The 24,172-nt window shown below is 35.8% G+C and overlaps 1 protein-coding gene across 2 annotated transcripts in view; it reads right to left on the reverse strand.

Annotated features, from left to right (window-relative positions):
- LOC107624972 overlaps positions 10,093-24,172 on the reverse strand; it is a 37,566-nt gene continuing 23,486 nt past the window's right edge. Inside the window, exons 6-13 of one of the 2 annotated variants that reach the window (XR_001617028.2) lie at positions 18,246-18,977; positions 17,186-18,013; positions 16,326-17,048; positions 14,885-15,766; positions 12,276-13,787; positions 10,953-12,022; positions 10,632-10,743; positions 10,093-10,311 (exon numbers count right to left, since the gene is read on the reverse strand). Coding sequence is in view for 1 of the 2 variants with exons in the window: in XM_016327472.2 (XP_016182958.1) it covers positions 10,976-12,022; positions 12,276-13,787; positions 14,885-15,766; positions 16,326-17,048; positions 17,186-18,013; positions 18,246-18,977 (5,724 nt within the window). In the remaining variant the exon portion in view is untranslated. The remainder of the gene's footprint in view (positions 10,312-10,631; positions 10,744-10,952; positions 12,023-12,275; positions 13,788-14,884; positions 15,767-16,325; positions 17,049-17,185; positions 18,014-18,245; positions 18,978-24,172) is intronic. The other variant, XM_016327472.2, reaches the window with a different exon arrangement.

The following is a 24,172-nucleotide window of genomic DNA, read 5'->3' on the forward strand; positions in this document are numbered from 1 at the left end:
TTCTCTCTCTAGAAACTAACTCTAAACTAATCCTAATGAGTGTGTATGATTGGAATCCCCATTGCTCTTCAATCCTTGGCTTTAAATAGCATCTTTGGCGCCAAAGTTGGTTGGGATTGGGCCCCACAACCCTTTAGAATTCGTTGGTCACGTTTTTATTAAAAAATCATAAACCAGCACCGACGCGTATGCGCACAGCACGCGTACGCGTCCATGGGGTGATTCGCAGGTGCGCGCAAGCGCCAGGTGCGCGCGCGCGTCCATGGGCGAGTTCAACTTCTTTGACTTTTCATGATTTCTCCACTTTGCATGCTTTCCTCTTCACTCCTTTGATCCATTCCTAGCCTTTTCAATCTAAAATCACTAACAAACATATCAAGGTATCTAGTGGAATCAAAGGGAGATTAAAACCATCAAATTAAGGGTCTAAAAGCATGTTTTCACATCTAAGCACAAATAAGGAGACAATCACAAAACCATGCTATTTCATTGAATAAATGCGGGTAAAAGGTGATAAAATCTCTTAAAATCAATACAGGATAAACCGTCAAAACGAGGTTTATCACTAAGATCCAAGCATTATTGGGTAATTTTGACCTTATCATGGATGTGTTGAGAACAATACCTGGTGGGGTTGCGACACCTGTGGATTCAGGAGTTGGGGTTTCCTGAATTTGGTGATGATTGAGTAAGGACAAGAGTTGTTGAACTTGAGCAAAGGTCAGGTTGGGAGGGGCAGGTGCTGATGGTTCCAAATTGACAGAAACATTGTGTACGGATGGCCTCGTGCCTCTCCCTTTGCCAAAATTTGGTGGGAACCCGTGGAGCTTGTAGCACTTATCAATGGTATGCCCAAGAAGGCCACAATGGGAGCAGAGAGGACGATCTTTCTTGAAGGTGCCTCGGCCACGACCTTGAGGCTGAGTGGCATGAGGATTGCAGGCGAGGAAAGCCACCTGAGGTTGTGGCAGTGAATTCAAGGAAGCTCCTAATGCTCGATGTTTCTCTTCTTGAGTCACCAAAGATAGCACCTTGTTAATCGCAGGGAGAGGTTCCATGAGTAGAATTTGGCCCCAAATTTGAGACTAAGACTCATCTAGTCCCATCAAGAAGCAATGGACGTATTCTGCTTGAAGAAATTCTTGCATAGCTTGAGCATCACCACAGTTGCATTGTACGGGTCTGTAGGAGTTCAATTCCTCCCAAAGAACTTTGATCTTGGTAAAGTATTGTGAGATGGTCATCGTGCCTTGGCGGAGGTTCATCAAATCACGTTTTAACTCAAAAACGCGAGGGCCATTGCCATGCTGGAATCTCTCTTTCAAATCATTCCAAAGTTCAGCAGCCGAATTTGTATACACTAGTGAAGTGGCTATCTCTTTTGAAACAGAATTTAGAATCCAAGTGCTCATTACATCATTGACACACTGCCAGTTTTCAAATTTCTCTGGTTCAGTGGTAGGATCAGGTTGAGGAACAGAACCTGTGATAAAAACACCATATCTAAATGACTATGTGTACCATACCTCAACACCATATCCTCTCACTAACCCCCTTAGTACTCACAAGCTCAGCTCCAAATATCACAACTCCATTGCTCAGTTGGACATCATTCCTGAACCTCAATTCTATCACCAAGCTGTAAAGTTCAAAGAGTGGCGGCAGCCCATGCAAGAAGAGCTAGATGCTCTCGAAGCCAATAACACTTGGGTTTTGGTTGAATTACCCAAAGCCAAACGTGCAATCGGGTGCCGGTGGGTGTACAAAGCCAAATTAAAGGCTGATGATACATTGGAGCGCTATAAGGCACGCCTCGTTGCCAAAGGCTACACTCAACAAGCCGGGATCGACTTTCGGGATACCTTTAGCTCGGTCGCAAAAATCACCACAGTCAGGACTCTCCTCACCATTGCTGCTGTCAAGAATTGGAGTCTTCTCCAATTAGATATCAACAATGCATTTCTCAACGGCGAATTAGATGAAGAAGTTTACATGGAGTTACCCTTGGGCCATCCTCAACGGAAAGGGGGATTAGTTTGCAAGCTCACAAGGTCTTTGTATGGTCTGAGGCAAGCTTCACGGCAATGGTTTACCAAATTCTGTAACACTCTCCTCAGCCACGGATTCACACAATGCAAACAGGATTACTCTCTATTTGCTTTGGGTGAAGGCGATGCGACTACTTTCCTCATTGTTTATGTAGATGATATCATCATTGCTGCCCCCAAGCAAGAGATGGTTGACAACGTTAAACTGAAACTCCAATCAATTTTCAAGCTCAAAATCTTGGGTGACCTCAAGTTTTTTCTGGGTTTAGAACTTGCACATTCTAAAGCTGGCATCACGCTTACTCAAAGAAAGTATGCATTGTCGTTATTGGAAGAGACAGGTTACTTAGGATGTAAGCCTGCTACCACGCCTATGGATGCAAATCTGAAACTTCGAGCTGGTGAAGGCGACCCCGTTCCTGACCCATCCCACTATAGAAGACTGATTGGCCGCCTCATGTATTTAACGATTTCCATACCAGACATTACCTTCGCAGTAGTGAAATTGGCCCAGTTTATGTCCGATCCGCGCCTTCCCCATTTGAATGCCATTCATCAGATCCTTCGTTACTTGAAAGCTGCACCGGGACAAGGGCTCCCTTTCTCCTCTAAGTCCAAATTTAATCTCACTATGTACACTGATGCGGATTGGGGTGGCTGTTTAGATACGAGGCGATCCACCACTGGGTATTGCACCTTTTTGGGTGATTCTCTGATATCGTGGAAGAGTAAGAAACAAGATGTGGTTTCCAGAAGCTCGACCGAGGCTGAATATCGGGCGTTGGCAAATGTTGCCTGTGAGCTACTTTCGCTCGTTGCCTTGCTAAAATTCATGCACGTTGAGGTCCACTCAGCCATGGTTTTTTGCGACAACATATCGGCTATTCAGATGTCTACCAATCCAACGTTACATGAAAGGTCCAAACATATCGAGATTGACTGCCACTTTATTCGAGAGAAAGTTGCTTCTGGAATTATCAAGCTGGTGCATGTTCCAAGCAAGCATCAACTTGCAGATATTCTCACCAAAGCACTCTCTGCTCCTCAGTTTCAGTTTCTCATGGCCAAGTTAGGAACATACAACATGTATGCTCCAACTTGAGGGGGGCTATTGGATATATGATTAGTAGCATAAGTTAAAGTTAGTTAGAAATTAAATTAGCTGTACCAGTTAGTTAGAATTGGGACTCAATTAGCCACAGGCTTGGTTAACTTCATTATGGTGCATGTATATAAACCCTCAATTGAGAAATTCAATAACAGATTTCACTTTTCTCTTCTTTCTGTTCAATAGAGAGGTTGGATCTTTTAATTAAGTCCTTGTACCAAAAATTTTTTTTAATTGAGTCTTTATATTTTTTTTTTCATTTGGATTTTTGTACCAATTTTTTATTTTAAATTGGATCTCTATACAATTAAACCAATTACTGTTAAAAAGGACTTAATTGAAAAAAAATTTGGTTCAGGGACCAAATTAAAAGGAAAAAAAGTATAGAGATCTAATTAAAAATTTTACAAAATTATAAGGACTAACAGAGTAATTAAACCTAAAAAACATAATAGTTCAACTAGCTATCTTTTAAAAATGGTCTTTTATTCAGCTTCAGCTTTTTATTACAATATTTAAAAAAAATTAAAACAAATACATCTAAATAGATTTAGTATTTTTTTAAAATTAAATATACATCCAAAATATAAATTAAATAAAACTAAAATTTAAAATTTAAATTTTAAATTTCTGTTTCAGATTTAATATATTTAATTATTAATATATTATTTGGATGTGTTTCAAAAATAATTTTTTTGTATATAACTTAATAATTTTAGATGTGTTATAATTGAAAAGAAAAATAATTTTTATGAACATACATTTTAATAATTTTAAAAACATTAATGTTCAAATGAGTAATGAAAAAATTTAACTAACAAAAAAAATAAGAAATATTAGATGCATTTTTATTGAGTAAGATATAAAAAAATTAATTTTGTTTTTAACGTTTAAATTTAAATTTTAGATTTATGATTTTGGATGTGTTTTAAAAATATTTTGTATATAACTTAATAATTTTAGATATGTTATAATTAAAAAAAATAATTTTTATGAACATATATTTTAATAATTTTAAAAACATTAATGTTCAAATATATAAGTAATAAAAAAATCCAACTAATAATAAAAAAATAAAAAATATTAGATGAGTTTTTATCAAATAAGATATAAAAAATTAATTTTATTTTTAACGTTTATATTTAAATTTTAGATTTATGATTTTGGATGTGTTTCAAAAATATTTTGTATATAACTTAATAATTGTATATGTGCTATAATAAAAAAAAATTATGAAGATAAATTTTAATAATTTTAAAAACGTTAATGTTCAAATATATAAGTAATGAAAAAATCCAACTAATAATAAAAATATAAAAGAATATTAGATGAGTTTTTATCGAATAAGATATTAAAAAAATTATTTTTATTTTTAATGTTTAAATTTAAATTTTAGATTTATGATTTTGGATGTGTTTCAAAAATATTTTGTATATAACTTAATAATAGATGATGTGTTATAATTGAAAAAAATAATTTTTATGAACATACATTTTAATAATTTTAAAAACATTAATATTCAAATGAGTAATGAAAAAATTCAACTAATAATAAAAAGATAAGAAATATTAGATGCATTTTTATCGAATAAGATATTAAAAAAATTAATTTTTTTAACGTTTAAATTTAAATTTTAAATTTATGATTTTGGATGTATTTTAAAAATATTTTGTATATAACGTAATACTTTTATGTGTGTTATAATTAAAAAGAAAAACCAAATTTATGAACATAAATTTTAATAATTTTAAAAACGTTAATGTTCAAATATATAAGTAATGAAAAATCCAACTAATAATAAAACAGTAAAAAATATTAGATGAATTTTTATCAAATAAGATATTTAAAAAATTAATTTTTTTTTTTTGAAACAAAGGAAGCTCAACACATTAAAGTGGAGCAAATAAAAGAAAGAAGAAGACACATAACCAGCTACCAACAAATAAACCAACCCCTACTATCCCCAGTACTCTCATCCTCCCCCAGGATCACCACCACTCCATTCCGTGTAGCTCATCAACGTCCTTGTGTGTATGACCTCCAGGCTTGCTCTTGCATTCTTGAAGATTCGTGCATTCCGTTCCAACCAGATGTTTCAAATCACTGCAAAGAACACTGACATCCACATCTTCTTCCCCTGTTGTCTATTATGCATTCCATGCCAACTCTCAAACATTTCTTTAACAGTTCCGGGAATCACCCACTCCCTTCCTAGTAACCTCAGCCACTTGCACCACACCTGCCATGTTACCTCACACCTAAGGAATAAATGCTCAGCAGATTCTAATTCCTTGGTACACAGTACACACATACTATCCCCCAGAATGTTGACTCCTAGTTTAGTCAGCCGCTCCTTGGTGTTAACTCTACCCACTAGCACAAACCACCCAAAGAGCTCAATTCTTGGAGGGACGAAACCTTTCCAAATGGAACTCGTGAAGCTATAACTCGTTATCTCAGCTGATAATGTCTCCGCTTGTATAGCCTGGATCACAGAACTAGTAGAGAAAATACCTTCATTTTCAAACTTCCACACCACATTGTCCTCCCTACCTGATGACAACCTCACTGGCCTTAACCTCTCATGCAGTTGATTGACAAGCTCCAGCTCCCATTGGAACAGCGCCCTCCTCCATTGAAAATTCCAAATCCAATCAAGCCCATCCCAAAAACCACACTCCCCGATGACAAGTCCTTGCTGACTGGAAATAGAGTAGAGTCTCGGATAACTTCCTTTCAGAGTACCACCTTGAACCCAGTTATCTTCCCAAAATTGAGTCTGCATACCATTGCCTACTTCCATTGCCAGTCCACTTACCACTTTATCACGAATCCGCGGTTCTTTTATATTCAGCTGACATATGTCCTTCCAAGGGCCACCCTTTACTGGTAAAGGCTGAGTTGCTAACATGACATCCGGGTTCAACTTATTAAACGAACACACAATCTTCTTCCACAGCGGGCAATCCTCCTTTGAAAACCTCCACCACCACTTAAACAGAAGCGCTGTGTTTCTCAGCACTGCATCACCAACCCCCAATCCCCCAACCTTTTTTGGAGCCTGAACTATCTCCCACTTTACCATAGGTATACCATAGTTCCCGTTCTCCCTGCACCACATAAAGTTCCGTTGTAAAGCAATCAGCTTGTCCGCTACCGCCTTCGGCATCTTGTATAGACTAAGGTAGTAGATGGGGAGACTATTCAGCACCGATTTGATAAGGACCAGCTTACCTGATTTATTCAAAACCTTGGCTTTCCACAAACTCAGCTTCTGTTCCACCTTATCAATGATTGGTTTCCAAGTCTTCACCAAGCGCGGATTCGCACCTAGAGAAACTCCCAAGTATCTAACCGGTAGAGAAGCTTGTTGGCATCCCAGCAGTCCACATGCCTGATCAATCCATCCTTGCTCACAGTTCACCGATATCAGATTCGATTTATCAAAGTTAATGCTCAGCCCAGACATCAACTCAAAGCACCGTAACAGTCTCTTATAGTTTACAATTGTTTCAGTCTCCAGCGGGCAGAATAAAATAGTGTCATCTGCAAATTGTAGGTGCGACAGTTCAATAAGATCTCCCCCTACCAGCAGTGGAGCAATGCGGCCATTCCTCACAGCCTCCCCCAACATCCTATGCAACACATCTACAACTAATACGAATAGCAATGGAGAAAGTGGGTCCCCTTGTCTTAGTCCCCTCTCCATCTTGAATGGCTTGGAAAGTGCCCCGTTTACCAAGACTGCCATGGTGGCCGTAGTAACACACTCCTTCACCCAGCTCCTCCATTTTTGGCCGAAGCCCATTTTCTGTAGCACAATGTCAACAAAATCCCATCTCACTCTGTCATAGGCCTTCTGAAAATCCAGTTTGATAATGACTGCTGACTTTTTCCGAGTCTTCAGCCAATGAACCGTCTCGCAGGCTATGAGTGCACCATCATGAATTTTTCTTCCCTTTACAAATGCAGTCTGAGTCTCTCCAACCAGTCCCGACATCACAGTCTGCTATTTCTTCATTTTGTGCTTGCAAAATCGCCATAATATCTTCTTCCTCATCGCATAAAACCGCTCCTGATTCCACAGCCAATGCCCAGGTTGCTTGATTCTCCTTGCGCTGCTCTTCCTGTGTCCCCTCGCCATCTAAATGGCTAACTGTGCCCAGCCTAGCCCCTGCTCCTGCCCCCCGGGCATTGCCACAGGCAGCCACCTCCGGGACGTCCCTCACTGCGTTTCCCTGTGCTCCCGAGGTACCATCCTTCCCCATTAGGCAGCTCAATCTCGCTTGGGATCCCTCATCGTGCAAGCCGGCCTCACTTATCCCTTCCTGCGCCCCTTGCTCCTGCCGGTGGACTGCCGCCCTGATTCCCGTCCCCTCCTGCGCAACCCTTCCCCCATCAAGCTCAACTCCCACCCCATCGATCGGTCCTCCGCCCCCCACCATCTCCTCTAGTTCCGGGTTCTTATCCACCGACGGACCCCCGAGTTTAAGCGGCAACCCTCTCGCCTCAGGATCCTTCTCCGCTGGTGAGCACCCCAGCCCTCGCAAACCTTCCATCGGCGCCGCTTCAAACAGCTCCCGTGGATCCCTCCGGATCCTCAGGCCGCCCGACCCGTCGTGGCCTCCAATGGAAAGAGAACCATATGCCGTTTCAGTTAGGAGGCCATCCTGGCCCAGCCCAACAACAGGCTCCCTCTCAATACTCATGTCCCTTACGGTCAGCCTCCCCCCTCCGTTCTTAGTTGGTGTTGGGCCAATTGAATGCGAGCCCATACTGTTACAATACTCCAACCGTGTCCCAGCTTGGTCCCAATCCGGATGGGCCTCTTTAGTCATACCAAATGGATCAGCCCACTTTGCATGAACTCCTCCCACCCCTCCCCATACTTGCGTGACTGTATTCTCCGACTCCCCCTCATAAACTATCTCAAATCCCTTCAGACCCGCTATTTCACCGTCCTTGGTACTAGCAGTATCCGGTACAACCGTATCCTTTTTGAATTTCAAAAAGGCAACGTCCACATCATTCAATAACACATCAGAGATTACTATTCTGTCCTCACCGTGCTCAGCCTCCGTAGGCCTACCAGTAACCAGTTCCGCCGCCGGGTCCCACCTACCCTCCCCCTTCTTCATGGCCGTGCCAGCGGTGCCAGAAACTTCATTCTCCGCATAGACACTTCTGCTTCTCCCCATGCTGACCGCACCGCCCTCCTGTGGTTCTACCTCCTTCACAAAGATCTCAAACACCGTCTTCCCAACAACAATTTGCATCCATTCTCGGATTACATCGAATACCCCCGTCTCAACTTGAATCCTCCCTGCTTCAAACGATGCTCCTTCCCCCGTCATTACATCACACTGGACCACGTTGCCCCACTGCCCTCCTATTCTCTTGAACGTTTCCGGCGCCCATGCATGTAAAGGAATTCCGTAGCACTCCAGCCACGCTCGTCGAGTAATACACCATTCCGATTCCTCCCAACGCGAGATCCTATGGAATACTTGCAACAAATTATCCATCTTGAATGTAAACACTCCCTCCGCATGCTGCACAGTATCAAATATTACCAGCACTTTGCACGGCCCGATCTCCCTAACATCCACAATGTTGGGCAAATTTTTAGACACCACCGTCTTCACTGATCTGAGGTCCACTGGGTGTAAAGTGTGCCCCACTAAACTCCTCGCCAACCATTCCATATTTGCTTCAACTACCGGCACATCAATTCTTTTCACAGGTCCACTCCTCTCTGTGGCATTCTTATGGTCTCGCATGGCTGTTCCTTCATAGCTTTGGCCGCAGCCACCCCATTCCCCTGATGAGAATCCACTGCTTCACCGCCAATGGGACTTGTTATTTCCTTCCGCACTGTGCCACCCATCTGAAACTGTCTTCGATACTTAGCTTCCCCGACGGTAATTACCTTCTCCCGTAATCTCCACTGGTTCATTTCTGCAATCGCCTTGAGAGCGCCCCCTTTTGTCGTGTATAGATCACACCACGCTTTCGTTTCCGGCCAAGATATATGTCGTTAATTCTTCCCGTCCAACAAAATAAGTGATACAACTCCCTCCTTGAGATATTAGCCGGTAGATTATCCACAAACACAGAGAATGAATCATTTTCCAAACGATGATATGCCTCCCGATTCCAAATTCTAGGATCCTTTAGTGTTAACTGTACTCCTCTCGTACTACCCCCTGGAGTACTCACCTCTCACAGCCCCTCTGCCTCCCATTTTCACCTCTCACAGCCTCTCTACAAATAAAGATAAAGATAGTACTCTATCTCTTCTAACCATTAAAAAATTAATTTTTATTTTGGCAACATCTTTTTTTTCTTTTGCATAGTCATTAATTTGTTTTTTTCTGAATCATTTATAATCAAATTCGCAAACTAAATATTTAGAGGACTAGGTGATTAAGTCACTCACATATACTTTTATTTTCGTACTTCAAAATGTGAAAATATTAAAAATAAAAAATATAACTAATAAATAATCAATAATCAATCAATTGGATGATAGCATTTTTTTAATAATTATATCCAATTAATCTTACCGATATACTCATCTCTATTATTTGCTAGCAGTATATTGGTGGCAGTATATTTGTAACTCATATGATCTTATTCAACAATCACAATTTTTTAAAAAGAAAATATACATGTCATAGTTACTATAGCCATATGCTTTTTACAGGTAAAGGCATACACAACAATTTTTATAGTAACATAAGGTCAAAGTTATGCATTAAAATGGTGTTATGTAGAAATAAGAAATATATCTACATGCCATTTTTAACTCGGTTCTTATTAGAACACAAACCACGCACTCCTTCAATATTGTAAAATTATTACAATCTACTTTGTTCTTTCATACATAAAAGTACAGTAATGCTCTCAATAACTTAACCACACACACCTTATATCTTGTATAAAAATCCAAAATATAATTTATTCATAAAACACACTTAGCTTACAGCTTTGTCACTTAAAAGTTAAAAAGGAATCATACACTTCTTCCTGCATAATAATACAGGGGATTTATTTATATCATGCACAACACACCACACTCAAACAGAAATGAATATTTGTTGTTTTGATGGGATCTACTTATATCCTCCTCCTGCATTTGGTGTCCCATAGAATCTAGAAAATAAATTTCACAAAAAATTGTGTTAGATAATATTGACTAAAGTTAAAAAAGTTATAAGATTGAAAAAAGCAACATTCTTTATGATTTGAGTTGAATGATTGTTACCCAAACTTATTATAGTAAGACTTTCCCGTAGCAAAAAGAAATATGTAACTGCGTCAAATTAACTTGTGTTTTTTTCTAGCTAATTGGTTACTTGGCCTAATAATTTTAGTTATCAATTTGTCATAATCATGAGATTGTATCCATAAACAATGAAACCATAACCCTTTCCAACTTTATTTATTTTTTAAAATAAAAAAATCTTACTAACCATCCTTATTTATTCGTCCATTACTCCTTGATTAGACTGCTAGTTTTGCAAGGCTAACTGGTAACAAATGCATGCATTGAAAATAAGCTTCTTTCAGCAAACAACAAATTTCCTGCAAGAATTTGTATACAAGGGCTAGTTAACTCAAAACAAATTAACTGTACTGTTCTTTTTTAAATTCTCAAAAATATTATATAACCGAATATGGAGGAAGCAAATTAAATGACATTTCAAAACAGAAACTTCCTCCATTGTTTTGGTGGAGTGTATAACATGAAAAGTCAGAGAAGATGCAAATTGAGCAGATAGAGAATAACTTACATGTTAAATTATGATTGTACTAATTAACTCATCAATGCTGCTTTATTCGATCGATTCTCAAATTGTTGACTAACTGTAGCGTTTAGACGATTCTTTTTTGAGCAATGAACTCCATCTATCTCCACCTTCCATAATTTACGTACTTCCACGTGACCGTGTGAAAAAGTTTTCATGCTCTCGCATTGACTGATGCAAACTTCAAACCCATACCTAGGGAAATTCAAAGTTGATGAGTTTCCGGTGAAAAAACTTTCAAGTTTTGGCAATTCACTAAGAGTCAGATATTTGAGGTATGAGAATGTGAGATCTTCATGTTGTTTGTTTGCCTCTTGTGTTGCCAAAACTATTGTTTCCAATGACTCACATTTGGAGATCTTCATCTCATTCAAATTTTTCAAGCTTTTGGCAGTTGAGAATGTGAACATGTACTCCAATCTGTTGCATTCAGTAACCTCGACTTCTTCCAAAGATGGGAAATTCAAAGTTGACTTTCCAGTGTAAAAGTTCTCAAGTTTTGGTATTTGGCTAAGAGACAGTTTCTCAAGCTTTTTGAATATGATGACATCATGATCATCATCATGTGGTTGATAATCCACCATTAAACTTTCGAGTGCTTCACAGTTGGATATGTGCAACTCTTCAAGTTGAACAAGACATTTGGTGGTTGAAGAAGTGAACAAATACTTCAAAGATGCACAACCTTCAACTTTGAGCCATGTGAGATTAGAGGAGGCCACCCAGGTGTGCTGTAACCCAATGGATTCAAGCTTGTGCAGATTCCTCAACTCCAATTCTCGAACAAGCAGCTGTGAATGAATAATCTCAGGCTTTTGTAAGGGGAATATCTCTTTGAAAGCACTGTCGGCCACCCCAAGCATTTGAATATTGGGAAGTGGCACCTTCTTTGGGAAGAAATTAAAGGCAGATGCGGCATCTGAGTCATCAATATCATTAAAGCCCTGCAATCTCAGATATTGTATGTTTTCGGGATCCAAATGAAGCATTCCTTTGTCAAGCATCATCACACCTTCCATGTCTATTGATACTCTCTCTAACTGAGGGTTAACAACCTGCTCCATGGGATTCAAAGTTAACAAGAAGGACAACACATCTTTGGCTCATTATGAATGATTTAAAGACATGGATTGGTGCGCGACAGATATATTAAGTTATTAACAAACAAAATAAGAATGAGCTGCTTATTGTGATAAATAAAATGCAGTTTCTTCAAAAGTACATATTCTACGGAGAAATAAGCATATCATATATAAAGCTAACAAGATTAGAAAGTTATAAATATTTTTAAGGCAGGAGCTTTCGTACCTTTGCAGTGGAATCTGTTACAAATTTACAATGAGAAATATCAAATTCTCTTAACTCGGGCAAATTTAGAATTTCCATTCCAGTACAAATGTATGTAAGATTTGGCAAATTGTGCAGAGTCAATATGATTAGGTTAGGGAACATAGCAAGCTCCTTATTTGTTTCTTCATTGTCTGCTTCATTTTTTATAACAATTTCAACCAATTCCTCACAGTTTTTCACATCTATCTTTATCATGTTAGACATGGGTAATGATGCTGGCAACAAGCTTGTGAGGCTTTCACATCTATTCACAACCACTTCCTCCAGACATGGAAAGCTGAGACTACTTCTTTTAGGATTCTTATTCCAAATATGACTTAGAGTTGGCAGATCCTCCAAAGTCAATTTCTTTAAAGGAATATCTATTTGTGTATCTTTGACTTTAAATATGGCCTCAACAGAAATTATGTCTGTATCTTTCACATCAAATATTGTCTCAAAGGAACCACAAGTCCCAACCACCAACTCTTCCAATTTATGAAGGGAATGTAGCATATGCCATGGTAGTAATGCATTTGATAATGAAAATTCAGAGTCTTCCATTCCATGATAAATGTAACTCAGATTTGGCAAATTCCACAGCTTCAGGCAAGACAGCTTGGAGAAGATACTAACCTGTTTATCTGCATCTTCTTCTTTAACTAGTTCATCTCTTGTGACAATTTCAATCAACTTCGCACAATTTTTCACTTCTAACCTCTGTATGTTAACTGATTCTAGGAACAAGGATCTTAAGCTTGCACATTCATCAACAATAACCTCCTCCAATTTTGGAAGACTGAGCTTTCCTTTCCAAACATGGTTTAAAGTTGGAAGTTTCTTCAAAGTCAATTTCTTCAAAGGAATAACAGTAATCATATTTGTATCTTCTTCATTTGTTGGTGCATCTTTCACATCAAATATAGTCTCCAAAGAACCACATTTTCCAACCACCAACTCTTGTAATTTATGAAGGGAAGGTAGCAAATGCGATAGTAGTAATGGACACTCCAAATTTGGCAAATTCCACAGCTTCAGAGAAGATAGCGTGGAGAAGATGCTAACCTGTTTGGCTACATGATCTCCGGCAACAATTTCAACTAACTCTGCACAATTTTTCACTTCTAACCATTGTATGTTACCCTTGTCAACTGATTCTGGAAACACCGATTTTATACTTGCACATTCATCAACAATAACCTGCATTAAATCTGGAAGACTGAGCTTTCCTTCAGGATCCTTATTCCAAACATTCTCTTTGACTTCAAATATGGCCTCAACAGAATTGCATCTGCGCACCTTCAACACTCGTAATGTACTGAGGAAGGGAAGTAAATGAGAAGGTAGTATTGCGGTTGTAAAGAATTCACCACACCCTTCCACCGCTAGACTTTCTAAATTGAAACCAGGAAAGTAGGACTCATCTAGGATATGCATTTTATCAAGCCATAAATCTTTTAGCTTTGGGTGATCGCCAAGATCAAGAGATTCCTGAGTTTTGTTATGTCAGAAAAATAGATAGAATAAAAAGATTAATTAAAACTTTAAAGTAACATTTCAAATTTCTTATCAGAAATAATAACAATAATAGTGAATATAATTAATTACAAAAAAAATAATAAATAGATTCTGAGTTTTTTATTGGAAAGGCGACTAAACGTCTTCTCAAATTTAACGAACAACATATAAATTTCTTTGTCGATAGTTTGAAATTGGTATAAAAAATCTATGTATCACTTGTCTATAAAGATTTAGATATGGTTAACATAATGTATTTTCTAATTATTTGTTTGTCACTTACCACTGTATTCAAATTAAACATTTTATAAATAGATATTTGGAATTTTATATTTACCCACATTGATCATTTTGTCAAAATTATTTTAATTAATTATATCTCTTTTGGCGTGACCATAAAACAATGCTAACAAAAAAAAAATATACTGCCAATTTTCATTATTTCATTTCTAAAATTTATATCAATATATAATAAAAGGATATATGATCAATTTCTTAACTGGTGAATTTTGTACCACTCTTAGCATATTTAACGTTGTTATTATCAATTAGAGAATAACAATTAACAAGTGATTATTAACAATACATGATTTTTTCAATGCAATACACAAATTTAAACTAAATTATTATTGGTGAATTTTAATGCATTCCAAATAAATAAAATAAAAGTACAATACTTTTTGAATTGTGAATCCTGAATCTTAAATTTTAAACTCAGAATTTAAATCACTGATATAGATAATAATAAATAAAAAAGTTAAAATTTATTTAATTAAAAAAGAGTACAATGCTATACTTTTACTTTATGAGTGTTTAAAAATGAGCCTTACTATTTATTTTATTATCACCAAGTATCTTGTTACTATAAATCTATCTGATTAATCCATTTTATGGTTTCTCTTATTTAATTTCTTTTTGTTTTTTCCATACTATCCCTCTGAGTTGAAATCACAGCAAAATACATTATTCATCAATTAGTTAAATATAACCAAGTGTTTAACTTTCTAAGGAAAATATTTCAAAGTGGCACAAAGTAAAATTTTATTTGGAGAAGGGTCTTTATTTATTACCTTATTATTACTTAGAGACTGCAATACTACAGCGGCATTAAGATCATGGTGGAAGAAACTTGAGTAGTTGCAAGAAACTTGAATCTCTTTAGAAGCGCTCACATTTTCGTGAGAGAAAACTTTCATCTTGGAGCAATCCACTATGTGCAGTTGAACGAGAGAGGGTAGCATCAAAGTGACATTCCCTGAATAAAAGCATTTCAGGTTTCTCAAAGATCGAAGGATTATCCTCCGTAGCTGCTTAAATTCAATAACGTGTTCCGTCGTCTCACTCTGCTGTTCTTCCCCCACGATTTCTTTCAATGAATAACACTTCTCAACTTGCAACTCCTCAAGGTGTAGTAGCATTTTCGCTGTTGAAGATGTGAATAGACGCAGCATTGCATTACATGATTCTATGTGCAGTTCTTTCAGAAAGGAGCAAGATTGTAGCACTATTGTTGTCAATTTTGGACAATCACAAACATGTAATAGACGCAGCTGCTTTGACAAGTATTCTACCCCACCGATGGATTTCAACTCATTTAAGTAGGATAGGTTCAATTCTTTCAAGTTTCCAAGAATCTCCTTATTATTAGCATTATCATGGCAGGGCAATATATTTTTGAGGGTTTCATCACGGTAATAATAGCTTACTGTCAGTCTTTCCAAGTTGGGTGACTTCTCAAATAAATGAAATAATTCAACTGTCACATTTTCCAAGTTGGTTGTCTTCTCAAATAATTCAACTGTCACATTAGAGTTCCTTTTCCCATCATCATCATCAAGAAGGTAAAGTTCATTCAAACTCTCAAGATTTTCGTTATTCAATTTTGACAACCATGTACTTAAAGCTTGAGTGTGTCTCCAATTCAGGGTCATATTTTCCATCTTGGAAATATCCTATGACAGAAACGATTGATAAGTATAAATAACTTTTTGAAACTTAGGATTATAAAAAGTAACAATTAATTATTTTAAAATTGTAAAATTGTTAGCGAATTCACTAACAAGTATCAATTATTTTAGAAGTTATAATTTACAAAATAATTATCATATAGGGTTTAGGTTTACTAAAACTAACTTTTCGTGTATTACTCAAACAAATATTAATATCTTTTTAATCAAATAATCTAAACAATCATTTAAAACAAATTTAATTTGCAGACTTCTTCATTAGAAAACAGAAAAAAAAAACGAAAAAGAAAGTGAAAAACATACAATAATGTTTTTTCACATCAGAAAATATATAAAAAATGAGTATTTATCCAATACTCTTTTCAAATTCAAAAGTGTGTATCTCAAATTACTATTTATTTTTGAAAGTGCAAGTAACGTCGAGAGTATAAATATAAAATGAAAGTTAATCATTAGAATAATGAAACTCACAAGTTGTTATAACGAATTACTTTAGCCTTAGAAGATATTATAACAAATACAAATAACAATATAAATTATTTACCTTTATATTGGTGAAAAGTAGTTGCTTAGCAGTTGAAGTGCTGTTTTGGTTTTCCTCTGGTTGACTCTGAAATAGCTCCAGTTGATCGTTGCAATCATATACCTTTAAGCAATTTAACTCGGGGCATTCCAGAGTGAACTTCTGAGAGCAAAAGCCAGTAAAATTTCGCAAATAACACAATGCCAATGTGGTTAAACAAGGAAACACAAGATGTTCATCAACAGTTCCACCTTCTTCTGCTTCAACAATGTTGGGTAACTCATCACAACTTGTAACATCAAGTTCCTCAAGCTTGTTGAGATCTCTGGCCAAGGCTATAGGAAATAGAGTTCTCAAATCCTCACAGCCATTGACAGTCACTATTTGTAGACTTTTGAAGCTGAGAATTCCTTGTTTTTCCGGGTTCCACACATGTGTCACATATGGAAGCCATTTCAAAGTTAGCTTCTTCAGTTGGAACGATGTTTCCTTGATCTCAGTATCATTCATTTCAAAAATTCCTGTTATGTAGTAGCATCTATCCACTTCCAATTCTGTTAGGTTCTTGAAACATAAAAGAATATTTGATGGAATTGCGTATGGCTTGAACGCACAACCACTCAGCTTCAAAGTTCCCAAATTGTTAAACAATTCTTGTTGAAGGCCTGCTTCTTTGCATGTCCATAGTTGTTGTAGATGAGGATGATCAGAAACACTTAATTTCTCCATGCCTTTGAAAAATATCTGTCATTATTTTAAATTTACAATTATATTTCCTATATTATTCTTTCCCTTTAATTCAGACACAATCTTATTCGAGTCAAATAATTTATTTGAGAACATAACCACCAAGAAAGAAAAGAATGAAATTTAGACAATACCTTTTTGTTGAATATATCTCGTATTGTTTCTTGTAAATTGTTTGTCCAGTACGCTTCCACCTTCTCTTTTTCATGGACAACATATACTTTTCCCAACTTGGGCGGCGGTTTCATGTGTTCTTGTTGGGAGAAACTTTTCAATTCGGGACAAGCACTTACCACAAATTTCTCTAATGATGGAAACTGAAACGCACAACTCTTGGACCTGCAAAAGCTTTCGAGGCGCTTGAGAGACGCAAGTTCAATTGTCGTCAATTGTTTGAAAATGATGTCATCATTGTTTTTATTGTCTTCTTGTCCTTCCTCTGATACAATTTCCGCAAGAGATTCACAATTATTTACCTTCATGGTGTTGAGTTGACCCAAACTTCTAGCAGTTGATGGTGACATTAAATATTTTAATGTTTTACAGTCAACCACTTCAAGCTTTGTCAAGTGAGAGAAAAATACATTAGAAGGTGCTATGGTTTTCAAACTCGGGCAATTTTGAAAAACCAATGTCTCTATCCTTTGAAGAATTGGGTCTCTTTCGAAGCCAATCATCTCAAGATCTGGTAGATCTGTTAACTTCAAGCTTTTCAGCTGTGGGACAACACCTAAGCTTTCAATCTTAGCAAGCCTTTCAAGAGGCACCAATTCTTTAAAAGAAGCATCATTCAAGCATAGATTCTTCATATTAGGATTGCTATAAAGGAAAGAATACAGAATTTTAGTATCATTCAGTCTAGATAAGTGAAGCTCTTCAAGATTGTCCCTTCGATAATCACAGTTAGTCGATGACGTTGCATGTCTTGACTCAATTTGAATTGACTTCAAATTGTTCATTACCTACATGGAATAAATCATCACAGAAAAATTAATTTAGCATGCATAAAGTTAAATATATCAAAATACAAATTCATGCACGTATTCTACGCCATTTTAATTGATGATAATGTAAAAGAGTTTAATTTACAACCACACCCATTAAATCTAATCAATTTTATTTTATTCTAATTTATTTTTCTTCTGCTATTATGAAATAACAATAGAAATAAGAGTTTGAAGGTATTGTTATTACCATTTCAGGAAAGAGGGCAGGCTTTGTTTGTTCATCTATGATTTCTTCTTCTCTGAATGGTTCCAAGTTGTCACATTGTTCAATAGACAAGTTGTTCAGTGCTGAAAATTCTATTCCATAAGCTCCTGGATAGAAACTCCTGAATTTTGGTAGTCTCAAAAATTTGATGGTTGCCAGTTTCAAAAAGTTAAATTTAGTAAGACTGCTGGCATCTTCTTCTTTCTTGGCAACAATTTCCCTCAATTGAGAGCAATCCGAGACCACAAGCTCTTCAAGATTATTTTCAAGTGTTTTGGCCACAGGAGTAGAAAATATGTTTTCCAACCTTTTACAATCTTGAACCCATATCTTATGCAAATTGTTTAACTTAAGTATCTCTTGAAGCTGTTTTTTCTTCATGTTGAACATATGCTCTAATTTTGGAAGTGATTCAAAATGAACATCTTGCAACTTGGATGTTGCATCCTTAGAAGTTCGCTTATTTTCCCAAGCTGCTGGGTCAAATATAGCTTTCATTGACTTACAATTGGTAACGCTTAAGTTGCTTACATGCTGAAATATTCCCACCACATTAGAAGTGAAAACATGGACCAGTTTATGACACTCATCAATGGCTAGGCTCTCCAACTTTTCAAAAGAGTCTTTTGGGAGCTCAAATTCATTATCACATATCCCACTCAAACTCTTCATGCTTTTCACTTTAATACTCTTCAAATTTGGAAAGATGGTAACCTGTTGTGTGGTTCATAATGCAGTAGCAAAAAACTCAAATTAAGTCACATGTCACAAAATTAAACCAACAAAGAGAGATCCCCAAATGTGATTTGGGTTAAGAAATGCTTGCATTGCTATTTGCAAGTTGGCATCACGAACAAAACTAGTAACAGTAACTCATCAAAATCATAATATTGCAATGTTGGGCTTTAATTTAATTTAGACTTGATAAAGTTTTTTTGAAGAAGTAATGGTGTTTTTTTAAAAACATAAATTTTTTATTTTGTATTTGATAAATAGAAAAGATCATGTGTTTGTATTTATAGTTTTTAAAAAATTGAGGTATTTTGAAAACACCTAAGATGGAGTTTTTTAAAATTAGCTTGTTCTTTTTAAAATTTAAAAGTTTAATATAACTTCATATATTATTAACTAATTTTTAAATTTTTAAATTTATTTTTAAAAAATTTCTTACTCCATAAAATATATATGAGTGTCTCAAATGCAAAAAATCTTCTAACATAAAAAGAATTGTAAAATGATAAAACTAAGATTAATTATAATTAAATTTATACAACTATGCTATGTGTATATTAAAATTAGCCACCAAAATCAGTCATCAATATAAAATATATATTAAAATACAAGTATACATTGAAAATAAATTAAATCATACATATATTTATACAAAAATACATTAGTGATTAAGAAGAGAGAAAGAATACTATACTTTGTATTTCTTGATTGATTGAATTGAATTGTCGATTGAATTATGAAGATAAAACTAAATATATATAGTGTATTGTCTACGAAAGATAAAAGTAAAGATAAGATAAGAAGATAACATAAAGATAAGATAAGATAATATTATAAAGACTAAAATTGTAATTGAATTTATGTATTCTGTTGAACTGAATTTGTGGGCCACGAGACTTTTTTATTGTTGTCATGGGCTAAGGTGAAAGAGTAGTTTAATAATTACTCACTTCTTCACTTTTAAATAAAAGAGCTTCATTGGTCTCAAATTTCTATTTTATTCTCAAAATGAAAAGCACAGAGTACACAAAAATCTAACATATTGAATTGAATTGAATATGTCCACTAATATAGATAGATCAAGTGGAACGTAGCACAAATTAAAGAAGGTTAAAGCACAAGAGATCATTGATATCAATGATAACGGTGATGGCATGGAGATTACAGAAGAGGAGATAGTTGAATCTCCCACAGCACAAAAAGTATCGTATAATAATTCACTTTTGTCAATCCCTTAAATCAAGAACCAAAGGAGTGATGTGAACCTAAACATGGCTACGGAGGACTCTCCTAATCCGAAAGACCGGTAGTATAAAGAGGAGGAGGAGGATCCATTCTAGAGGAAGATTTGCGGCTTGGGTTTGTATTTCGAATCTTTCTATTGAACATTATAACAAATGTTTCTTATGGCGGGTGAGATTTGCTATTGGGACCATGCTAAAGATAGATTATGCTATTTCTATCCATTTTAGAAGATTTGTTAGAATATGTATTGAAATTAATATATTAGTGCTTGTTTGGGCACTATTATTTTGATAAAAAAAGATTTTTTTTAATAAAAAAGATTTTTTTTTTATTTCTTAGCGTGTTTGGTAAATTTCTAGTAGTAAAAGTAAAAGCACTAGAAAAAAAAAAGATCTTTTTTGAGAAGCTGTAATTTACATTTTTTTTAAAAGATCTTTTTTTCTTAAGAAAAGATGTTTTTCATGTAATAAATAAACAAAAAAGTACTTTTATATTATTATCCCCAAATATAGATAAAAAGATCTTTTTACATGAGATATCCAAACATAAAATTACTTTTACTTTTTCATAAAATCTTTTAAAAAAAAATAACTCAAAAAAAGATCTTTTCTTAGAAACTCATCCAAACAAACCCTAAATTGTTGCCAAGAATATTTGCCAGATGTTCCTTTTATCCCCAAAGATGTGTTTTCTTCACTTAGTCATTCTAAGCTTGTTGTCTTCAATGCCAACACTTCTATTGAGAAAATCAGAGAATCGTTGTTTAGCATGAGGGTCCTTAAAGCCCCAAGTAAAAATGGTATCCAAGCAGATTTCTATCAAAGTAAGTAGGAAAGAGAAGAGGCTGACCTCTGCAATTTGATTAAAAGTATTTTTGTGACTCCCCAAAAAGTAGAAGAGATCAATGAAATTCTTATTACTCTTATCTCGAAAATAGAACCAGTTGCCTCCTTAAAGGAAATGCGGCCGATTAGTCTCTTAAAAATTTCTTACAAGATTATTACGAAAATCTTGTCTAAAAGACTAAGGAAGGTGATCGAAAAGTTAATAGTGCCTAATCAGTGCAGCTTTGTTCCAGGCCATCATAGTGTGGATAATATTATCATATCCCAAGAGTCACAAAAAAAAATATATCCTAAGAGGTCATTCACTCAATGAGAAGTAAGAAAGGAAAAAAAGAATGGATGTCGATCAAGATTGATCTTGAAAAGCGTATGATAAACTGAAATGGAGTTTTATCAAAGACACTTTCGAGGATATTAGCCTTCCCTAACACTGTATCCATCTAGTCTATACTGGTACCACTACTGCAAGGATGAGGATCTTGTGGAATGGAAAAACTTTGGATGAATTTTCTCTCTCTAGAGGCATTTGTCAATGAGACCCTATCTCTCCCTATATTTTTGTGCTATGCATAGAGCGGCTATCTCAACTTATTAATATGGCTATTGAACACAACCTTTGGAAACCGATTCGCTTAAGCAGTGGTGGTCCTAACCTCTCTCACTTTTGCTTTGCCGATGACCTTATCCTTTTCTCCGAGGTTAGTATGGAACAAGATGAGGTGATAAGCAAGGTGTTAAAAGCTTTTTGTGCTAGTTCTAGGCAACGAGTCAATAATGAAAAGACCAGAATCTATTTTTCTAATAATGTGTGTCATCATAATATTCGTACCAAGATTAGTAAAGCCTTTCAGTTCGCTGAAACGAAAAATTTGGAGAATATTTTAGGGTTCCTCTTTCAAGGTTAACAAGGATACTTATTAGGGGATCATTGACACCATAAACTCAAGGCTCAACAATTAGAAAGCCTCCTCTTTGTCCTTAACAGGAAGAACTACTCTAATGAGATCTATCATTTCTACTATTCTTAGTTATACTATGCAAACTGCTTCTTTGCCGATATCTACTTGTAATATTATTGATCAAAAATGCAAAAACTTTATACAAGATACTTCAGAGTAGTAAAAGAAAATGCATCTCCTAATGGAAAAAGGTGTTAAGACCGAAGGTGGCTGGTGGCTTGGGAAATTCAACATGCTGGTTCTCTTAATCGAGCTTTTATGATGAAGATCGGTTGGGACTAGTAGAAAAGAAAGATAACTTGTGGGTTAGAGTTCTGAGAGCCAAGTACAGATGTAAAAATAACATTATCCCAGACGTCAGAAAGAAAATGAATGAGTCTAATATTTGGAAAGGAGTTTCTGCAGCTTGCAATGATATGGAAAGGAACTCCATGTGGCGTATCGGCAATGGCGAAAAGATCAACTTTTTGAAAAATAAGTGGGTTCCTAAAGTTGGAAAGTTGAAAAAGCATGCCATCCACCTCTAAACTCTAGTGATTTGAATGTATCTCTAAATTATTTTTTATCCATTTCACATGAATGGGATGGAGATAGTCTAAGAAGCTGGTTATTGCTAGCTGAGTTGGTTGACCAAATTTTGTGCATCTCCCTCCGTCTCCCTGGAATAACTCAGGTAGGAATGGTATGATCATTCTTCTGATGGTAGTTTCACTTTGAAGATTGCGTACAACTTGCTAGAAGAAGCTTTTACTGCCCTGAGCTGGTTTGGAATTAGAAGGACCCAAAAAAGGATTAGATCATTTATGTGGCTAGCAAGTCAGAATGCCATCCTTTTTAATATAGAAAGACGTAGAAGACATATGACCACCTTAACAAAATATCCAAAATGCGGCTAGGATAAGGAGACAACTCTCCATATTCTTAGGGATTGTCCCTGTACAACTGTGATTTGGCAAGCATTGATCCTTTCAAGTAAGAATACTAATTTCTTCACTCACAACCTTAAGAATTGTTTTATTAGCTATTTCTCTGCTAAGGATCAATGATCCTATTTGTTTGGAGTTTTGACTTGTCTCTAGCACTTTCGTAATAAACTGGTCTTTGAAGGTAAAAGCACTGCCCTAGCATCCACTAGGGGTGAGTACGGGTCGATTTGGTTTGGGTTTATGGTAAAATTAGAACTAAACTGATCAAAATATAATTGGTTCGGTTTTATTCGGATTTGTATTTTTTTGTACATGTACCCGAACCAAACCAAACTGATTAAGAACGGATTGGTTCGGTTCGGGTAATTGGGTACCCGATAACTTTGAAATTCATAAAAGAAAAAACCAAATTTTTATCTTAAAAATTCAACAAGTACAATAAACATGTAACATCAATAGAAATAATCCAAACATATTAAACACCAAATACATTAAAAACTAAACTCATTAAAATCCAAACATATTAACAATGAATAATCATTGTCTAATGGAAAAGCCATATATTTTTTTATTTTTTTATTTAATTAATATATGATCGAGTTCGCGGATTGGTTCGGATTCCGCACCTCCAAAACCGATACCCGAACCAATTACTAACAAAAGTCATCGATTTGGTTCGAATTGAACCCGATTACCCGTTAATTTCAGAACCAATTTAATTAGTTCGATTCAAATTCGAACGGGTAATCGGGTACCTGCTACCCGTACTCACCCCTAGCATCCACCATTACTATTATAAAAGCTAGGATCAATGAGATTCTTAATTGTATGAAGCTGAGTATTCCTCATCTCAAGACTAATTCAAAGTCAGAATCACTCATTAAGTGAATATCTCCACAAGAGAATTATATTAAGTTGAATGTTGATGTATCATGCTATGGCAGTAACAATAATACATCATGTGAAAGTATTTTTCGGGACCAACCTAAAAGATTCATCAAAGTCTTCTCCTATAATATTGAGAATTACTCCATAATTTATGCTGAAAAGCTTGAGATATGGGGATTATCCAAGGATTTAAGATTGTTGTGGCAAATGAGATCCAAAACCTTGTTCTTGATGAGTTTGACTCTCTAGTGGCGATTAACCTTATCAAAAATGGATGCGTTTTCTTACACCCCTATTACTTGCTCCTTGAAGAT

Source organism: Arachis ipaensis, chromosome B02 (genome assembly GCF_000816755.2).
Source record: "Arachis ipaensis cultivar K30076 chromosome B02, Araip1.1, whole genome shotgun sequence".
Taxonomy (NCBI): Eukaryota; Viridiplantae; Streptophyta; class Magnoliopsida; order Fabales; family Fabaceae; genus Arachis; species Arachis ipaensis.